The sequence below is a fragment of the Elaeis guineensis genome, chromosome 1 (assembly GCF_000442705.2).
Source record: "Elaeis guineensis isolate ETL-2024a chromosome 1, EG11, whole genome shotgun sequence".
In the NCBI taxonomy this organism is placed as follows: domain Eukaryota; kingdom Viridiplantae; phylum Streptophyta; class Magnoliopsida; order Arecales; family Arecaceae; genus Elaeis; species Elaeis guineensis.
The window spans coordinates 178,371,224-178,393,255 of NC_025993.2; the positions used below are offsets into that span (position 1 = coordinate 178,371,224).

Here is a 22,032-nt window from a genome sequence, read left to right on the forward strand (position 1 = left end):
CTTCTTTGAACTTGACCATTCAAAGTGAGAGGAAATAAAATTTAGATTGGCTTGGTCAGATTGCTCAAACTTCAACTAGAATCCAACTAAGCATTGAATCATGTTGCCATTTACCCACTAAAATTCAACCCAGCACAGTCATATAAAGTTTCAATCATACTGAAGCATTGGTCAGATCTGATCGGGGCCTGTACATGCACCTGAATGTTATCATGAATCATATCATGTCTAACTAGGTATAGCCTGTGGTATGAATTACCAAGTATTACATAGGCCAACAGCAAATACTTGATGGTTAGTTAAATTCTTGGAAATGTAGATAAATATAATCTTGCTGTGCTTAGATGCTTTTTTACTGCAATTGGGTTTCATGTTTAGGGTTTTGTGAGAAATACAAACAATGCATTATTTTTATCATGAAACAGCATACTTGCTAATACCGTTTATTTAGGTTAGACAATTTATATGATCATGGATTCATGGTCACAGACCGATTATTTGGCATTCTATATTTGGAACAGATAAATAGATAGACAGCAGATATATATTAAGGAGACATATGTATATGGATATGTATGTAAGTTTGTATGTATGTATTTATATACATATATGTATGTATATATGTGTGTGTGTGTATGTATGTATATATGTATATGTATGCATACATGCATATATTTATGTGTGTATGTGTGTGTCTACCAATATATATACATAAAAATAATGAGAACCATTATAAACTTTGGCAAAAACTGGTCTAGATTCTAGCATTACTCTTCCAAATCACATTACTAGAATCTTTTTCAGAAAATATACTACCATACTCCAGATTTCAATAAAGATAATGGCATTATTTTAGTTCACCGCTCTTCATTTTTTCCAAAAGAATACATTTTTCTCCCTACGAGCTTCAGGGCAATATTTTGTTTTATTTGTTCTTACCATTCTAAGTTCAAGTGATGCTGTTTTGTCTTTAAATTGGAGAACGCCCATTTTATCCTTTTATTGCTGGTTTTATTTGTTCTTTATTTTAGGAAATTACGAGCTTTCTGGAGAAGAAAAATTTTATTTCTTCACTTCAAGAACACGCAAGTATCCAAATGGGAGCCGTCCAGCTTGCACTGCTGGTGGTGGATATTGGAAAGCCAAAGGGTCTGAAAAGAAAATCTACAATGATGATGAGCTAGTGGGAGTGAAAAAAACTTTGGTATACTATAGAGGAAAGGCTAAAAAAAATGGTGTAAAGACTGACTGGACAATGCAAGAGTATATAAGTGAGATCACAACTTGCAAGTCTGGTGATTCAATGAAGGTAAGTGAACAATGATTTAAGATAAAGCGAGCTTTATAAGTATTTATTATTCTTCCTTATTATCTTTTGGACATGTTTCTTTTTATAACAAAATCGTGCATTAAACATACTTATAAAGTTGACATTGTTTCTTTTTTCTCTTTCTTTCAGCTTGATGATTGGGTCTTATGCTGCATTCATAAGAAAAGAGGTGCTGTAGATAATCCTCATAAGCTACAAAAAATTTCTCAAGCTCAATCAGACATGCCAACTGAACAATATATAAATAATAATCAAAGCTATCAGACTTTTATTGACTCAAATGGTAGCTATGGTAATGTCATTATGGCACAACTATTAGTAGCAGCACCAGATATGCAAATTACTGAATTTAATGGTAGTATGGTCCCACCATTAGCAGTAGAACCAAGTGTGCAAATTACACCAAGCATACAATCGACTGAACTTAAGGATATGGTCGCATCATCAGCAATAGCATCAAGTGAGTAAATGATTGATTCTGATAGAATGCTATAACAATTAGCAGTAGCAACAAGGATGCAAATGACTGAATTTAATGATATTTTCCAACCATCAGCAACAGCACCAAGTGGGCGGATGATTGATTTTAATGGAATGATATCATAATTAGGAGAAGCCTATGCTGAGCTAATGGATAATCATGGTTACATGGTACAAAAACCAGCAATATCTCCAACTGAGTCAATGACTAATTTTAATTATATGGCACCACGATTTGTAGCAGCACCAATCGAACAAATGATTGACTTCAATGATATGATACAGCTCTCTGAAATTGCTAATTTCAATACTATGAGACTACCATCACCATATGCACCAATGATTGAATATAATGGGATCATGAGCATTCGCAATAATCATTCAACTGAGCAAGGTTTCCAGCAGAACTTGAGCGATGCAACAACATCTGGCAGAGATCATGTGGATCAGTTTGAAATGGCATATGGTGAAAGAGATAGTCATAGATCCAATGAAACTACTTTGTTATCAGCCAGCAATTGAAATAGATAATATTTTAACTGATAGTATCGAACCAAAAGAGTTAGATGCTGATGAACATAATAGACATGATGCTAGTTGCAGGCATGCTGAAAATTTTACTAAGCCGGATCCATGATTTGGCTTTGGATTTTTCATTTTAGGATTTCTCCATAGAATTACCTTATTAGAATTACGAAGTGCAAGAACTTGAATTTTGGGTTTGGCATTTTTATGATACTTAGCATAAAAAATGTGTTTGTTTTTCTAGTATTTTTTTGAGTGCAGAAAGAAAAGAAGTGCAAGCAAATTTAAGGCAAGCATTTGCTCTCTTCCGATAAAAATATGCATTTGTTACATAGATGGTTAGGAGAGCTTTTAGAAGTTTTTGAACTTTATAGTTGATTCTAGTATTCTACATTTGATACTGAAGTTAGGTAGGCTTATTGTTCTTGCTAAGGGGAGGGAAGGGAAACATATGCATAGTGATTCTACATTATGATATACTAGGATCACCTAATTATATTTCTCCAATATCTTTTCCAACTGTATCTGAATATCTTTAAATATCCTGCATTTTTGTAGCTTAGTGCCTTCTTAAAAATATTAAACATGACAAGATACTTTTAAAGAAATATTTATTTATTTGAAGTAGTCAACAGTCATGATTGCCTAATTACAATTCTTTAAACCCTCATATTAATCAACAAGAACTAACTTTCAAATGATGAAAGATTTTTGGTTTCATAGCCATTTTATATAGTGAGTGTTGCCATGAGATTTGAGATTCAATGTCATTTCAATTAAAAAAAATCTGTAAAATATGTGGTAGATACACTGCCATGTTTATTGAATAATGAAAGTCATCATTATATTGAACTTTCTAAAGTATTCTATGAAGCTTTTTATGGTAGGAACTTAAACTCTACTAACTATAGTTTTAACATTTTGTTAGAATATCAGCACCAAGGTTTAAGGTACATAAAAGTGGATGTGGAAAATAACTTGCAACTTGCCAGAGATGGACAATAAAATCCTTAGAAGTTCTTTTAAAAGTGAATCTTTTCTAGATGCATTAAAATTGCTGGACTGCTATATTACCTTAGTTGCAATTCAAAGAGGTTCTAGTCAAGGGCTAACCTGTGCATAACATATTTCTTTTTCTATTTCTTTTTTTATTGAAAAAACCTAACATGTTTCTTGGGCTACCCAATTCTAACCTAACCCTTCTTTGAACTTGACCATTCAAATTGAGAGGAAATGAAATTTGGATTGGCTTGGTCAGATTGCTCAAACTTCAACTAGAATCCAACTGAGCATTGAATCATGTTGCCATTTACCCACTAAAATCCAACCCAGCATAGCTGTATAAAGTTCCAATCATACTGAAGCATTGGTCAGATCTGATCGGGGCCTGTACATGCACCTGAATGTTATCATGAATCATATCATATCTAACTAGGTATAGCCTGTGGTACGAATTACCAAGTACTACATAGGCCAACAGCAAATACTTTATGGTTAGTTAAATTCTTGGAAACGTAGATAAATATAATCTTGCTGGGGTTAGATGCTTTTTTACTGCAATTGGGTTCAATGTTTAGGGTTTTGAGAGAAATACAAACAATGCATTATTTTTATCATGAAACAGCATACTTGTTAATACCGTTTATTTAGGTTAGATAATTTATATGATCATGGATTCATGGTCACAGACCGATTATTTAGCATTCTATATTTGGAATAGATAAATAGATAGACAGTAGATATATATTAATTAAGGAGACAAATATTATGATGGCCAGACTATTGACATGTGAAAGGATCATAGGTATTGGCCAAGTATGGGGGGTTATAAAGCTAAGCTGAATTTAATGGTATGGTCCCATCATTAGCAGCAGAACCAAGTGTGAAAATTACACCAAATGTGCAATTGACTGAACTTAATGATATGGTCGCACCATCAGCAATAGCACTAAGTGAGCAAATGATTGATTCTAATGGAATGGTACAATAATTAGTAATAGCAGCAAGGATGTGAATGACTGAATTTAATGGTATGTTCCAACCATCAGCAATAGCACAAAGTGGGCAGATGATTGATTTTAATAGAATGACACCACAATTAGGAGAAGCTTATGCTGAGCTAATGGATAATCATGGTTGCATGGTACAAAAAACAGCAATATCACCAACTGAGCCAATGACTGATTTCAACTATATGGCACCACGATTTGCCGCAGCACCAATCGAACAAATGATTGGCTTCAATGATACGATACAGCTCTCTGAAATTGCTGATTTCAATGCCATGAGACAACCATCACCATGTGCACCAATGACTGAACATATTGGGATCATGAGCATCCACAATTATCATTCAACTGGGCAAGGTTTCCAGTAGAACTTGATCAATGCAACGACATCTGACAGAGATCATGTGGACCAGTTTGGAATGGCATATGGTGAAAGAGATGAAGTCATAGATCCAATGAAACTGCTTTGTTATCCACCAGCAATTGAAATAGACAATATTTTAAGTGATAGTATCGAACCAAAAGAGCTAGATGCTGATGAACGTAGTAGACATGATGCTTATGATGCTGGTTGCTGGCATGCTGAAGATTTTTCTAAGCCAGATCCATGATTTAGCTTCGGATTTTTCATTTTAGGATTTCTGCCATAGAATTACTTTATTAGAATTATGAAGTGCCAGAACTTGAATTTTGGGTTTGGCATTTTTTTGTGATACTTAGCATCAAAAAGATGTTTATTTTTCCAGTATTTTTTAGAGTGCAGAAAGAAAGAAAGTGCAAGCAAATTTAAGGAAAGCATTTTCTCTCTTCTGATAAAAATATGCATTTGTTACATAGATGGTTAGGAGAGCTTTTAGAAGTTTTTGAACTTTGTAGTTGATTCTACATCTGATACTGAAACCAGGTAGGCTTATTGTTTTTGCTCAGGGGAGGGGAGGGAAATATATGCATAGTGGTTTTGCATTATAATATACTAGGATCACCTAATTATATTTCTCCAACATCTTTTCCAATAGTATCTGAATATCATTAAATATCCTGTATTTTTGTAGCTTATTGCTTTCTTAAAAACGTTAAATATGACAAGATACTTTTAAAGATATATTTATTTATTTGAAGTAGTCAACAGTCATAATTGCCTAATTACAATCCTTTAAACCCTCATATTAATCAACAAGAGCTAACTTTCAAAAGATGAAAGATTTTTGGTTTTATAGCCATTTTATATAGCGAGTGTTGACATGAAAATTGAGATTCAATGCCATTTCAATTAAAAAAAAAATCTGTAAAACGTGTGATAGATATACTGCCACGTTTATTGAATAATGAAAGTAGTCATTGTATTGAACTTTCTAAACTATTCTATAAAGTATTTTATGGTAGGAACTTAAACTCTACGAACCATAATTTTAACATTTTGTTAAAATATCGGTGCCAAGGTTTGCTGTACCGTACCATATGCTGGTACCAAATTGGTATGCATCTTTATACCATACCAATTGTCAATATGCCTGGCCATCTTGTACTATAATATCTACCAACATTGTAATAAAATAATACCGATATGGGATCCAATACTGAGATAGTGAGAACCTTGATCAGTATTAATAAAGACTAGCAAATACTGCACATAGAAACATGAGCATTCCAAGCATTTAACTAAATGAGATTAAGTGATGCAAGCCTTCTATGATAGCTTAACACAAAAGATGTTCTATGATGCTGCGCTTGTTGGCATAAAAACATGGATATTAAAACTATCATAACAAATTTTTTCATAGACATTAATCATAGTGAACTAAGCAGGACCTAGTGAGTTGTTGAAATTTTTAAAGAGAAGGAGGCTGTGTATCAAATAATAATGAATTAAGGATCTCGCTGGTAATAGGTGGCGCGGCAATACATAGTGGCTGAAGTAAACAAAAGACAGCAATTTGTAAAGGCACCATATCAAAACTACATCTTTTCCCACTAATGATAAGATTGTTATCTTTGATATTATTTAAAGAACTTGTTTAGTTTGCATTATGATGCAGCACATCCATGTGTTGATGGGTACTAAGAGGGTGCAGAGTCAAATCCAACAATTAACCTGAATCACATTCTTGAATTCCTTCAATGTGCCCTTGTTGTGCCTTGCATCATATTGCGAGGCAAACCGTTTCCATCATTTAACTTTGCTGTCATAATCTTCAATACTTTATTTCATTGTCTGCAGAACAATTATGATCAGGCGAATAAACTTGACATGTATACCGGTCATAGTTTGATAAGAAAATCTGCCATCGGTGAATATTATGTTCTGACCTAAGATTCTTTCCATTACTTCAGTAATAAATATTCATTAATTGCATGGGTATCACAATTTGTCAGCAATTTGTATTTCAGTTATATGTATACTTCTTACCATAGGAAGAACGTTATAGAGCTTTTGATCTTTTCTCTATGCATTTGTTTTTTCAAAGATGGACTCCAGCTTGATGGACCCACTGGATATAGTTCACCGTGTTCTGGGTCTGTGATGAGTGAACATTGGTTACCGACTGCGACATCACATTCAGGGGCTCTCAGAGCTTAAGAAGCCCCTCAATACCAAGCTGGAGCAACTGAGATCAGTAAGTCCACTGAATCATTTGCTCTATTTATTTGGTGTATGTAATACTAATTTTTCCTGTATTGATGGCTGCAGGACTTCCAGGAACTGAGGATCACAATTCGGAAGAGACAGGAGGATGCTGCTGCTAGTTTAAATAATTTATGGGTACTCAACCAGCACTTAGACTAAATGCAGCATTATATTTGGCTCAGGGACATGTTGTTTTATGTTCATGTCGTGGCAATATATAAAGAGTTCAACAAGATTATTTGACTTCATATCAGCTAGAAAACTCTGAAAAAACTCGGGCTAAGTCATAGGAACATGTAACAAAATTGGAGTTATTTGTGGGCTGTCCTCTACCTGTAAGACCTCTTCTTTGGTTTTGTAGCGATCCCAGTCCATTAGATCAGATTTTTTCAACATAAATTCTCACTAGCTACAAGACAATATGGCAATTACTGTTTTGGAATAGTAATAATGACAATTCCTCAACCACTTATGTACGTGTATACAGATAGAGATGCCAAACTGTTTATTTGAGGTGGACACTAGCTGTATCTTTCTATTTGGAAATAAGATGTTACTTTTACCTTTCAGATGGAAGATGCACCTGAAAATTCTGAGGGAAGTGAGAAGGAGATAACTTGGAGAAAGCACAATCCATCTCACTGGGTAGCACAGTGGATGGTACAACATCATGCAATATTCCGATGGTCCTTCTTTCAAGAATTTGTTCTAGGTACTCTTACTTCCCAGAATGCCTCTTCCACTGCTTATCCAGAATTCCAGACATGGTTCGATCAATTATTGCCCCTCTAATTGCATCGAAAAGCTTCAAAGTTTATATTCTTGTGTAGCAGAGAAACATCACTCTTGGTCGCGAACTTAAACCCTAAAAAAGGAAGTGAGAATATTGGAATGAATTGAAGTAATGAATATATATATATAAGGTGATTGCAAGGTCCAAAATATATGGAGAAGAAAATTTTAACTTTAGGTGGTTGTTGGAGAACAGATAATAACCATGTAATTAGAAGAAAAATGCTCAGTGAGCTGAGAGGTGAAAGTGTCGAATTTTCTTTTTTTGGATCATTTCCCTTTTCTTTTCAGAAAAAGAAAGGGTTGCTGCAAAGCTGTCTTGGAATCATTTAGATCGCATGTATGGACAACACCAGACAACGTGGTCGAATGGAAGGAGAACAGGGGCTATGGCAGAGATCTAGTAGCTATTAATACTAAAACCCCCATGTCTTAGGCTGCATCACAATTATTGTTAAGAAGGGATGTCCAATATATAATAATGTCCGGTGGAGGATTCTAAAATGAAGCGATTCAAGCGTCTCCATTTCTAACGTGCTTGTGACCAGGCCCAACCTGAGGCCACGAGGAGAATTAGTCTCGGCCTGGCCCAACCTTGGATTCGACCCTGAACGCTTTCAGGCCCTGAGAAATAAGAACCAGCCCATGATGCATACTGGCTGGGCTGCATAAGGCTTGCACGCTTACTATTACCAAGATCGCGCTTCCCTCCTGAGCTGTGCAATTCACTCAGAAACTTGCGTAGATTCATGTTACATGCTTAGGAATTTTACCCACATCAAGTCATCGCTGGTCCGCCGAGGTCTTGCATCCATTTTAATATATATCTATATATATATATTAGATTTAAATAGTTGGAATAGAGCATATTCTCAAGACTCTGGATGGATCTCAAACTTTCAGTAGAGTACAGCTCTGGTTATTTGTATCGGAGACGGATTGTGCACTTCGGTCCAAAGATGGACTCCCTTCGGGCGGATGCACACCGTCGATCGGTGGGTGATCCAACGGTGGACTCGCGTATCCTTGCGCGCGGTGCGGAAAGGCGGACCTCGGCGCGTTTAAACGTACTTGGACTCTCGCGGCAGCTTGGGCACCGGCGACTATAAATTTTCTTTTTTTTTCCAGTTTTTGGTGGAACAGTAGTAGCTTTGAGGCCACCAAAAGCTCAGCCATACATGGAGATGGACCCAGAAAATATTGAAGCAGTGATTCACCAAAGATATGGAGTTCCAGAGGGGGAGAATAGCGGCCCTTCTTTGAGGTTTCCTCCTGGCTTTAACTTCAACCCGAACGATCAAGAGCTGATACGTTTGTATCTCGACCGCAAGATCAAGGGTGAGCCATTGCTTTACAATGTATTCAAGGATGTCAATCTTTATGATTACGACCCGGAAGAACTAGTTGGTTAGTACCATAATTTCTTTTTCTCTATAATTTAGAAATATACAGAGCAACTCAATATCTAACGACTTATGTATGTTTCAACTGTAATATCTTATTGTTTATGACATGTTTGTTATGCAATTCTTCTACGTGAGATTTTTTTTTTCCTTCCTTGCAATCAAAAAAATATATATATTTCATGGAATATCTTAGTTCAATAGTTTTAGTTTTTTTAAAAAAAATTGGTTTATATATGTTAGGTACTCATCAAAGAAATTTTTATTTAGAATATATAAAACAACTTCATATCTAGTGGTTTATGCATGTTTGACATGTAAAATCTTATTGTTTATGACATGTTTATCATGTAATTCTTCTATGAGGATCTTTTTTCCTTTGCTTGCTATCAAAAAAGTATATATTTTTCATGGAATATCTTAGTTCAATGCTTCAATAGTTTAAGTTTTTTTTTTTAAAAAAAATTATTATATGTGTTAGTGCTCAGGAAAGAAGTTTTTTTTTTTTAATTAAGAATATATAAAACAACTTGATATCTAATGGTTTATGCATGTTTCACATATAATATACCTTATTGTTTATGACATGTTTATCACATAATTCTTCTTTGTGAGATCTTTTTTTTCCTTGCTTCTCATAAAAAATTATAGATATTTTTATATGGAATATCTTAGTTCAATAGTTTTAGTTTTTTTCTTTAAAAAAAATTGTTTATATGTGATAAGTATCCAATAAAGAAGTATGAGATTGAGAAAAATTAATAGGTGAATGTTCCAGCTTCCTTTTTAGGATTTGTTTGGAAGTTCCTACAAGATTGCAGAATTTGTGGATTGCATCGTCCATTTAAGCATGGCTCTGTATCAACCAAATACCATCCAACCCAAAACCTCCTATCTCAAAGGCTAGGATCTTAGGAAGCCCAAGATAGATGGACTAATAGAATCAATTCTCACAGAATTTTTGGCCTTATTCTGTAGAAATATCTAAACAGGCCCTTATTTTTTTTTTAAATTCTAACCTTTCTACCAACTGAAGTTTAAACACTTTGATTTCGTCAAATAATAGACCCCTCTAGTGCAGTTATTTGTCCCCCCTGAAACTGTCAGCATGGTAGGCCAACCATGCATCACCTGGCAGACTTGTTCAGTATTCACAACATAAGGTTAGTATTTACCGACTACATCTGGTACTTACCTGACAATTACATTATTGTAAGCACTCCCATAGGAGCCAGCCACGTTTTTAACCTACGGCCTCAAAGATGGGAGCAATCTCCTTAACCATTAAAGGTTCAGAACCAATGTGCTTCCATGAACCCATTTAACAAAAATTGTAGTTTCTTTATTTACTGGTAAAGAATAGAATGTTTTTTTTTTTTGTCCTTTCTTTTTCCTCTGTCTTTCCTGAGATTTTAGTTCCGAGTTAGTTTCTATGCTGCAGCTATGGTAACATGCACTCAGCAGCTGAGATTATAAAAATTATTTGCTTCCTTGAACTATGTTTCTGATATTATAGCTAAAAATAGATGACGTGTAGAGCACAATGCACAAGTGTAAATGAAAACAAGATTTCAGAATGAGCCCATTACCATGGTCTAGCACTTTAGATTAAGTCTGCACAGCATTTGATTTTGGTGGTACAGGGCCCTTCTTGAACAACCAATAATATGCTTGTTGGAAACTTGAAAAACCTGAATGGCACAGTTGTTTGTCATCATTACAGCGATACTATGTTATTAACTTAGCCTTTTTATTTGTTTGAAATGATGTTATAAACTTAGTACCACCACATATGTTGTGTTTATTTGAAAAAGAGTAATGAAGATAACAGTTTATAATGGAAGAATAACAGCCTTATTTTCTCCTTTTTCTTTCACTTAAAAAAATTAGTTTTTCAAATCAAACAATGTTCTATGATTAAAATATTAGTTCATTATATGTATATGGATATGTATGTATATATGTATGTGTGTGTGTGTGTATGTATGTATTTTGTATGTATACGTATGCATACATGCATATATTTATGTGTGTATGCATGTGTCTACCTATATATATACATAAAAGTAATGAGAACCATTATAAACTTTGGCATAACTTAGTCTAGATTCCAGCATTACTCCTCCAAATCACACTACTAGAATCTTTTTCAGAAAATATACTACCAGACTCCAGATTTCAATAAAGATAAATGACATTATTTTAGCTCACCGCTCCTCTTCATTTTCTTCAAAGGAATACATTTTCTCTCTATGAGCTTCAGGGCAATGTTTTGTTTTATTTGTTCTTACCATTCTAAGTTCAAGTGATACCGTTTTGTCTTTAAATTGGTGAACGCCCATTCTATCCTTTTATTGCTGTTTTTATTTGTTCTTTGTTCTAGGAAATTACGAGCTTTCTGGAGAAGAAAAATTTTATTTCTTCACTTCAAGAACACGCAAATATCCAAATGGGAGCCGTCCAGCTCGTGCTGCTGGTGGTGGATATTGGAAAGCCACAGGGTCTGAAAAGAAAATCTACAATGATGATGATGAGCTAGTGGGAGTGAAAAAAACCTTGGTATACTATAGAGGAAAGGCTAAAGAAAATGATGGTGTAAAGACTGACTGGATAATGCAAGAGTATATAAGTGAGATCACAACTTGCAAGCCTGGTGATTCAATGAAGGTAAGTGAATAATGATTTAATGTAAAGCGAGCTTTATAAGTATTTATTGTTCTTTCTTATTATTTTTTGGATATATTTCTCTTTATAACAAAATCACACATTAAACATACTTATAAAGCTGATATTGTTTCTTCTATCTCTCTCTTTCAGCTTGATGATTGGGTTTTATGCTGCATTCATAAGAAAAGAGGTGCTATAGACAATCCTCACAACCTACAGAATATTTCTCAAGCTCAATCAAACATGCCAACCGAACAAGATGCAAAGAATAATCAAAGCTATCAGACTTTTATTGACTCAAATGGTGGCTATGATAATGCCATTATGGTACAACGATTAGTAGCAGCACCAGGTATGCAAATTACTGAATTTAATGGTAGTATGGTCCCATCATTAGCAGCAGAACCAAGTGTGCAAATTACACCAAGCATGCAATTAACTGAACTTAATGATATGGTCGCACCATCAATAATAGCACCAAGTGATCAAATGATTGGTTCTAATGGAATGCTACAACAATTTGCAGTAGCAACAAGGATGCAAATGACTGAATTTAATGGTATGTTCCAACCATCAGCAATAGCACCAAGTGGACAGATGATTGATTTTAATAGAAGGATGCCACAATTAGGAGAAGCCTATGCTGAGCTAATGGATAATCATGATTGCATGGTACAAAAATCAGCAATATCTCCAACTGAGCCAATGACTGATTTCAATTATATGGCACCACGATTTGCAGCAGCTCCAATCGAACAAATGATGGGCTTCTATGATAAGACACAGCTCTCTGAAATTGCTGATTTCAATGCTATGAGACAACCATCACCACCAATGACTGAACATAATGGGATCATGAGCATCTGCAATAATCATTCAACCGAGCAAAGTTTCCAACAGAACTTGAGCAATGCAATGATATCTGGTAAAGATCATGTGGATCAGTTTGGAATGGCATATGGTGAAAGAGATGAAGTCATAGGTCCAATGAAACTGCTTTGTTATGAGCCAGCAATTGAAATACACGATGTTTTAAGTGATAGTATTGAACCAAAAGAGTTACATGCTGATGAACGTAGTAGACATGATGTTGGTTGCAGGCATGCTGAAGATTTTAGTAAGCTGGATCCATGATTTGGCTTTGGATTTGTGATTTTAGGATTTCTCCATAGAATTACCTTATTAGAATTATGAAGTGCAAGAACTTGAATTTTGGGTTTGGCATTTTTTGTGATACTGAGCATCAAAAAGGTGTTTGTTTTTCTAGTATTTTTTTTTGGGTGTAGAAAGAAAAGAAGTGCAAATTTAAGGAAAGCATTTTCTCTCTTCTGATAAAATATACATTTGTTACATAGATGGTTAGGAGAGCTTTTAGAAGTTTTGGAACTTTGTAGTTGATTCTAGTATTCTACATCTGATACTGAAGTTAGGTAGGCTTGTTGTTCTTGCTAAGGGGATGGAAGAGAAATATATGCATAGTGATTCTGCATTATAATATGCTAGGATCACCTAATTATATTTCTCCAACATCTTTTCCAACTGTATCTGAATATCTTTAAATATCCTGCATTTTTGTAGCTTAATGCTTTCTTAAAAACATTAAACATGACAAGATACTTTTAAAGATATATTTATTTATTTGAAGTAGTCAACAGTCATGATTGCCTAATTACAATTCTTTAAACCCTCATATTAATCAACAAGAACTAACTTTCAAATGATGAAAGATTTTTGGTTTTATAGCCATTTTATATAGCGAGTGTTGCCATGAGATTTGAGATTCAATGTCATTTCAATTAAAAGAAATCTGTAAAACATGTGGTAGATACACTGCCATGTTTATTGAATAATGAAAGTCGTCATTGTATTGAACTTTCTAAAATATTCTTTGAAGCTTTTTATGGTAGGAACTTAAACTCTACTAACTATAGTTTTAAGGTACATAAAAGTGGATGTGGAAAATAACTTGCAACTTGCCAGAGATGGACAATAAAATCCTTAGAAGTTCTTTCAAAAGTGAATCTTTTCTAGATGCATTAAAATTGCTGGACTGCTATATTACCTTACTTGCAACTCAAAGAGGTTCCGATCAAGGGCTAACATGTGCCTCACATGTTTCTTTTGCTTTTTTTATTGATAAAAACCTAACATGTTTCTTGGGCTACCCAATTCTGACCTAACCCTTCTTTGAACTTGACCATTCAAAGTGAGAGGAAATAAAATTTAGATTGGCTTGGTCAGATTGCTCAAACTTTAACTAGAATCCAACTAAGCATTGAATCATGTTGCCATTTACCCACTTAAATCCAACCCAGCACAGTCGTATAAAGTTTCAATCATACTAAAGCATTGGTCAGATCTGATTGGGGCCTGTAGATGCGTCTGAATGTTATCATGAATCATATCATGTCTAACTAGGTATAGCCTGTGGTATGAATTACCAAGTACTACATAGGCCAACAGCAAATACTTGATGGTTAGTTAAATTCTTGGAAATGTAGATAAATATAATCTTGCTGCGGTTAGATGCTTTTTTACTGCAATTGGGTTCAATGTTTAGGGTTTTGAGAGAAATACAAACGATACATTATTTTTATCATGAAACAGCATACTTGCTAATACCGTTTATTTAGGTTAGACAATTTATATGATCATGGATTCATAGTCACAGACCGATTATTTGGCATTCTATATTTGGAACAGATAAATAGATAGACAGCAGATATATATTAAGGAGACATATGTATATGGATATGTATGTATGTTTGTATGTATGTATTTATATACATATATGTATGTATATATGTATGTGTGTGTGTATGTATGTATATGTATGCATACATGCATATATTTATGTGTGTATGTGTGTGTCTACCAATATATATACATAAAAATAATGAGAACCATTAGAAACTTTGGCATAAACTGGTCTAGATTCTAGCATTACTCTTCCAAATCACATTACTAGAATCTTTTTCAAAAAATATACTACCAGACTCCAGATTTCAATAAAGATAATGGCATTATTTTAGTTCACCGCTCTTCATTTTTTTCAAAAGAATACATTTTTCTCCCTACGAGCTTCAGGGCAATGTTTTGTTTTATTTGTTCTTACCATTCTAAGTTCAAGTGATGCTGTTTTGTCTTTAAATTGGGGAACGCCCATTTTATCCTTTTATTGCTGGTTTTATTTGTTCTTTGTTTTAGGAAATTACGAGCTTTCTAGAGAAGAAAAATTTTATTTCTTTACTTCAAGAACACGCAAGTATCCAAATGGGAGCCGTCCAGCTTGCACTGCTGGCGGTGGATATTGGAAAGCCAAAGGGTCTGAAAAGAAAATCTACAGTGATGATGAGCTAGTGGGAGTGAAAAAAACTTTGGTATACTATAGAGGAAAGGCTAAAAAAAATGGTGTAAAGACTGACTGGACAATGCAAGAGTATATAAGTGAGATCACAACTTGCAAGCCTGGTGATTCAATGAAGGTAAGTGAACAATGATTTAAGGTAAAGCGAGCTTTATAAGTATTTATTATTCTTCCTTATTATCTTTTGGACATGTTTCTTTTTATAACAAAATCGTGCATTAAACATACTTATAAAGCTGACATTGTTTTTTTTTTCTCCCTCTTTCAGCTTGATGATTGGGTCTTATGCTGCATTCATAAGAAAAAGGGTGCTGTAGATAATCCTCATAAGCTACAAAAAATTTCTCAAGCTCAATCAGACATGCCAACTGAACAAGATATAAATAATAATCAAAGCTATCAGACTTTTATTGACTCAAATGGTAGCTATGGTAATGTCATTATGGCACAACGATTAGTAGCAGCACTAGATGTGCAAATTACTAAATTTAATGGTAGTATGGTCCCATTATTAGCAGCAGAATCAAGTGTGCAAATTACACCAAGCATACAATCGACTGAACTTAATGATATGGTCGCATCATCAGCAATAGCACCAAGTGAGTAAATGATTGATTCTGATGGAATGCTATAACAATTAGCAGTAGCAGCAAGGATGCAAATGATTGAATTTAATGGTATGTTCCAACCATCAGCAACAGCACCAAGTGGGCAGATGATTGATTTTAATGGAATGATATCACAATTAGGAGAAGCCTATGCTGAGCTAATGGATAATCATGGTTACATGGTACAAAAACTAGTAATATCTCCAACTGAGTCAATGACTAATTTTAATTATATGGCACCACGATTTGTAGCAGCACCAATCGAACAAATGATTGACTTCAATGATATGATACAGCTCTCTAAAATTGCTGATTTCAATGCTATGAGACTACCATCACCATGTGCACCAATGATTGAATATAATGGGATCATGAGCATTTGTAATAATCATTCAACTGAGCAAGGTTTCCAGCAGAACTTGAGCAATGCAACATCTAGCAGAGATCATGTGGATCCGTTTGAAATGGCATATGGTGAAAGAGATAAAGTCATAGATTCAATGAAACTACTTTGTTATCAGCCAGCAATTGAAATGGACAATATTTTAGGTGATAGTATCGAACCAAAAGAGTTAGATGCTGATGAACGTAATAGACATGATGCTAGTTGCAAGCATGCTGAAAATTTTACTAAGCCGGATCCATAATTTGGCTTTGGATTTTCCATTTTAGGATTTCTCCATAGAATTACCATATTAGAATTATGAAGTGCAAGAACTTGAATTTTGGGTTTGGCATTTTTTATGATACTTAGCATAAAAAATGTGTTTGTTTTTCTAGTATTTTTTTGAGTGCGGAAAGAAAAGAAGTGCAAGCAAATTTAAGGAAAGCATTTTCTCTCTTCTGATAAAAATATGCATTTGTTACATAGGTGGTTAGGAGAGCTTTTAGAAGTTTTTGAACTTTGTAGTTGATTCTAGTATTCTATATTTGATACTGAAGTTAGGTAGGCTTATTGTTCTTCCTAAGGGGAGGGAAGGGAAACATATGCATAGTGATTCTGCATTATAATATACTAGGATCACCTAATTATATTTCTCGAATATCTTTTCCAACAGTATCTGAATATCTTTAAATATCCTGCATTTTTGTAGCTTAGTGCCTTCTTAAAAATATTAAACATGACAAGATACTTTTAAAGATAATATTTATTTATTTGAAGTAGTCAACAGTCATGATTGCCTAATTACAATTCTTTAAACCCTCATATTAATCAACAAGAACTAACTTTCAAATGATGAAAGATTTTTGGTTTTATAGCCATTTTATATAGCGAGTGTTGCCATGAGATTTGAGATTCAATGTCATTTCAATTAAAAGAAATCTGTAAAACATGTGGTAGATACACTGCCATGTTTATTGAATAATGAAAGTCGTCATTATATTGAACTTTCTAAAGTATTCTATGAAGCTTTTTATGGTAGGAACTTAAACTCTACTAACTATAGTTTTAACATTTTGTTAGAATATCAGCGCCAAGGTTTAACGTACATAAAAGTGGATGTGGAAAATAACTTGCAACTTGCCAGAGATGGGCAATAAAATCCTTAGAAGTTCTTTTAAAAGTGAATCTTTTCTAGATGCATTAAAATTGCGCGACTGCTATATTACCTTAGTTGTAATTCAAAGAGGTTCTGGTCAAGGGCTGACCTGTGCTTAACATGTTTCTTTTTCTATTTCTTTTTTTATTGATAAAAACCTAACATATTTCTTGGGCTACCCAATTCTAACCTAACCCTTCTTTGAACTTGACCATTCAAATTGAGAGGAAATGAAATTTGGATCGGCTTGGTCAGATTGCTCAAACTTCAACTAGAATCCAACCGAGCATTGAATCATGTTGCCATTTACCCACTAAAATCCAATCCAGCATAGCTGTATAAAGTTCCAATCATACTGAAGCATTGGTCAGGTCTGATCGGGGCCTGTACATGCACCTGAATGTTATCATGAATCATATCATGTCTAACTAGGTATAGCCTGTGGTACGAATTACCAAGTACTACATAGGCCAACAGCAAATGCTTGATGGTTAGTTAAATTCTTGGAAACGTAGATAAATATAATCTTGCTGGGGTTAGATGCTTTTTTACTGCAATTGGGTTCAATGTTTAGGGTTTTGAGAGAAATACAAACAATGCATTATTTTTATCATGAAACAGCATACTTGCTAATATCGTTTATTTAGGTTAGATAATTTATATGATCATGGATTCATGGTCATAGACCGATTATTTGGCATTCTATATTTGGAACAGATAAATAGGTAGACAGTAGATATATATTAAGGAGACAAATATTATGATGGCCACACTATTGACATGTGAAAGGATCGTGGGTATTGGCCAAGTATGGGGGGTTATAAAGCTAAGCTGAATTTAATGGTATGGTCCTATCATTAGCAGCAGAACCAAGTGTGCAAATTATACCAAATGTGCAATTGACTGAACTTAATGATATGGTCGCACCATCAGCAATAGCACTAAGTGAGCAAATGATTGATTCTAATAGAATGGTACAATAATTAGTAATAGCAGCAGGGATGCGAATGACTGAATTTAATGGTATGTTCCAACCATCAGCAATAGCACCAAGTGGGCAGATGATTGATTTTAATAGAATGATACCACAATTAGGAGAAGCCTATGCTGAGCTAATGGATAATCACGGTTGCATGGTACAAAAAATAGCAATATCACCAACTGAGCCAATGACTGATTTCAACTATATGGCACCACGATTTGCCGCAGCACCAATCGAACAAATGATTGGCTTCAATGATACGATACAGCTCTCTGAAATTGCTGAATTCAATGCCATGAGACAACCATCACCATGTGCACCAATGACTGAACATATTGGGATCATGAGCATCCACAATTATCATTCAATTAGGCAAGGTTTCCAGCAGAACTTGATCAATGCAACGACATCTGACAGAGATCATGTGGACCAGTTTGGAATGGCATATAGTGAAAGAGATGAAGTCATAGATCCAATGAAACTGCTTTGTTATCAACCAGCAATTGAAATAGACAATATTTTAAGTGATAGTATCGAACCCAAAGAGCTAGATGCTGATGAACGTAGTAGACATGATGCTTATGATGCTGGTTGCTGGCATGCTGAAGATTATTCTAAGCCAGATCCATGATTTAGCTTCGAATTTTTTATTTTAGGATTTCTGCCATAGAATTACTTTATTAGAATTATGAAGTGCCAGAACTTGAATTTTGGGTTTGGCATTTTTTTTGTGATACTTAGCATCAAAAAGATGTTTATTTTTCTAGTATTTTTTTTAGTGCAGAAAGAAAGAAAGTGCAAGCAAATTTAAGGAAAGCATTTTTTCTCTTCGGATAAACATATGCATTTGTTACATAGATGGTTAGGAGAGCTTTTAGAAGTTTTTGAACTTTGTAGTTGATTCTACATCTGATACTGAAACCAGGTAGGCTTATTGTTTTTGCTTAGGGGAGGGGAGGGAAATATATGCATAGTGGTTCTGCATTATAATATACTAGGATCACCTAATTATATTTCTCCAACATCTTTTCCAATAGTATCTGAATATCGTTAAATATCCTGTATTTTTGTACCTTATTGCCTTCTTAAAAATGTTAAATATGACAAGATACTTTTAAAGATACATTTATTTATTTGTAGTCAACCGTCATAATTGCCTAATTACAATCCTTTAGACCCTCATATTAATCAACAAGAGCTAACTTTCAAAAGATGAAAGATTTTTGGTTTTATAGCCATTATATATAGCGAGTGTTGACATGAAAATTGAGATTCAATGCCATTTCAATTAAAAAAAAAACTGTAAAACGTGTGATAGATATACTGCCACGTTTATTGAATAATGAAAGTAGTCATTGTATTGAACTTTCTAAATTATTCTATAAAGCATTTTATGGTAGGAACTTAAACTCTACTAACCATAATTTTAACATTTTGTTAGAATATCGGTGCCAAGGTTTGCTGTACCATACCATATGCTGGTACCAAATTGGTATGCATCTTTATACCATACCAATTGTCAATATGCCTGGCCATCTTGTACTATACTATCTACCAATATTGTAATAAAATGGTACCGATATGGGATTCAATACTGAGATGGTGAGAACCTTGATCAGTATTAATAAAGACTAGCAAATACTGCACATAGAAACATGAGCATTCCAAGCATTTAACTAAATGAGATTAAGTGATGCAAGCCTTCTATGATAGCTTAACACAAAAGATGTTCTATGATGCTGTGCTTGTTGGCATAAAAACATGGAGCAACTGAGATCAGCAAGTCCACTGAATCATTTGCTCTATTTATTTGGTGTGTGTAATACTAATTTTTCCTGTATTGATGTCTGCAGGACTTCCAGGAACTGAGGATCACAATTCAGAAGAGACAGGAGGATGCTGCTGCTAGTTTAAATAATTTATGGGTACTCAACCAGCACTTAGACTAAATGCAGCATTATATTTTGCTCAGGGACATGTTGTTTTATGTTCATGTCGTGGCAATATATAAAGAGTTCAACAAGATTATTTGACTTCATATCAGCTAGAAAACTCTGAAAAAACTCGGGCTAAGTCATAGGAACATGTAACAAAATTGGAGTTATTTGTGGGCTGTCCTCTACCTGTAAGACCTCTTCTTTGGCTTTGTAGCGATCCCAGTCCATTAGATCAGATTTTGTCAACATAAATTCTCACTAGCTAGAAGACAATATGGCAATTACTGTTTTGGAATAGTCATAATGACAATTCCTCAACCACTTATGTACGTGTATACAGATAGAGATGCCAAACTGTTTATTTGAGGTGGACACTAGCTGTATCTTTCTATTTGGAAATAAGATGTTACTTTTACCTTTCAGATGGAAGATGCACCTGAAAATTCTGAGGGAAGTGAGAAGGAGATAACTTGGAGAAAGCACAATCCATCTCACTGGGTAGCACAGTGGAAATTAATATTTCTTTGGAGAGTCCTGTTATAAAATCTTCTCCTTGATGTGTTGTAAGTAAGAACATTTAGCAATGGGAGTAATATTAACCATGGTTGACTGTTATGTAGCATGGCTACATGTCAAATATCTTTGGGAAAGAACTGAGAAACATCTATCTCATTGACATATTAGTACTCCTAGTGTTGCAAGTCTGAAAAAAATGTTTCATATTGCAGACCTACATTTGAGTTGCTACTTGAGCAAAGGCTTTATCCCTTTCATTAGGTTTAAGGTAAATCATAGTAGATGTGGAAAATAACTTGCAACTTGCCAGAGATGGGCAATAAAATATTTAGAAGTTCTTTCAAACATGAATATTTTCTGGATGCATTAAAATTTCTGGACTGTTATATTACCTTAGCATTGTAACTCAAAGAGGTTCTGGTCAAAGGCTAAGCTGTGCCTAACATATTTCTTTTTTTTTTTTTTTTTATTGATTAAAACCTGACATGTTTCTTGGGCTATCCAATTCTAACCCAACCCATCTTTGAACTTGACCAATCAAATTGAGAGGAAATGAAATTTGAATTGGCTTGGTCAGATTGCTCAAACTTCAATTAGAATCCAACTGAGCATTCAATCATGTTGCCATTTACCCACTGAAATCCAACCCAGCATAGTTGTATAAAGTCCCAATCATATTGAAGCATTGGTCAGATCGGATCGGGGCCTATACATGCACACGTTATCAAATAGGGCACAAGAAGTTTGCTCACCTAAAAAGGATCTGGCTCTGATCTTCCAAGTGATAACAATTTCTTTTTGGTAAAATTATGATAATAATTTTGACATCTGCTGTTAGCAATTATATAACTTTCATAGAGCTACAATGCTGGTAGTAATCATAAAGCATTTTACTGCAACATGTACCCATGTTTCAAGCCAATGTAGTGGAGGACGGGCTTTCTTCTTGTCTAGCCGAGAAAAGTTGAATTTGCTTATGGTCGGGAGACCCTCTAAAAACTCTACCACCAACAATAATTCCAAATAAGATAAAGTTGTCACTCCAACCTACAAGGCAAAACTATTGGAAAATGATAAAAAGAAAAAATAATAAACATGCTTCAAATATTTGATAGGCTACTCTATTAAATAACTTTAATGGGATAACTGGTTTGGCATGCATTTTCACCAAGATAATATCTGTACTAAAGTGCAAACAAGTTGAACCGAGTTACTCAAGCTTGGCTTGAGTCCAAACTCTACTCGGCTC

General features: G+C 34.4%; 1 protein-coding gene across 5 annotated transcripts; it reads left to right on the forward strand.

Moving 5' to 3' along the window:
- The first annotated feature begins 7,542 nt into the window (after positions 1 to 7,542).
- On the forward strand, positions 7,543 to 21,128 carry LOC140854376 (NAC domain-containing protein 19-like). 5 transcript variants are annotated; one of them, XM_073250293.1, is made up of 7 exons: positions 7,547 to 9,169; positions 11,549 to 11,832; positions 11,983 to 12,184; positions 15,040 to 15,317; positions 19,772 to 19,822; positions 20,184 to 20,255; positions 20,691 to 21,128. In XM_073250293.1, exons 1-7 carry the CDS (start codon positions 8,941 to 8,943, stop codon positions 20,808 to 20,810), a joined length of 1,236 nt encoding a protein of 411 aa, XP_073106394.1. In that variant the 5' UTR covers positions 7,547 to 8,940; the 3' UTR covers positions 20,811 to 21,128. The 5 variants fall into 5 exon arrangements, with proteins under 5 accessions (XP_073106389.1, XP_073106394.1, XP_073106397.1 ...); XM_073250296.1 differs by lacking the exon at positions 19,772 to 19,822; XM_073250288.1 differs by lacking the exons at positions 19,772 to 19,822; positions 20,184 to 20,255; positions 20,691 to 21,128 and having other exon boundaries at positions 7,543 to 7,682; positions 8,666 to 9,169; positions 11,983 to 15,182.
- The last annotated feature ends 904 nt before the right edge of the window (positions 21,129 to 22,032 follow it).

What these genes read in the sequence shown, in the direction of transcription:
- LOC140854376 (XM_073250288.1), top strand. Translation starts at nt 8,941, where the DNA reads ATGGAGATGGACCCAGAAAATATTGAAGCAGTGATTCACCAAAGATAT. An exon ending in CGACCCGGAAGAACTAGTTG is followed by an intron (nt 9,170 to 11,548) that starts GTTAGTACCATA and finishes TCTTTGTTCTAG; the next exon opens with GAAATTACGAGCTTTCTGGA. An exon ending in AGCCTGGTGATTCAATGAAG is followed by an intron (nt 11,833 to 11,982) that starts GTAAGTGAATAA and finishes TCTCTCTTTCAG; the next exon opens with CTTGATGATTGGGTTTTATG.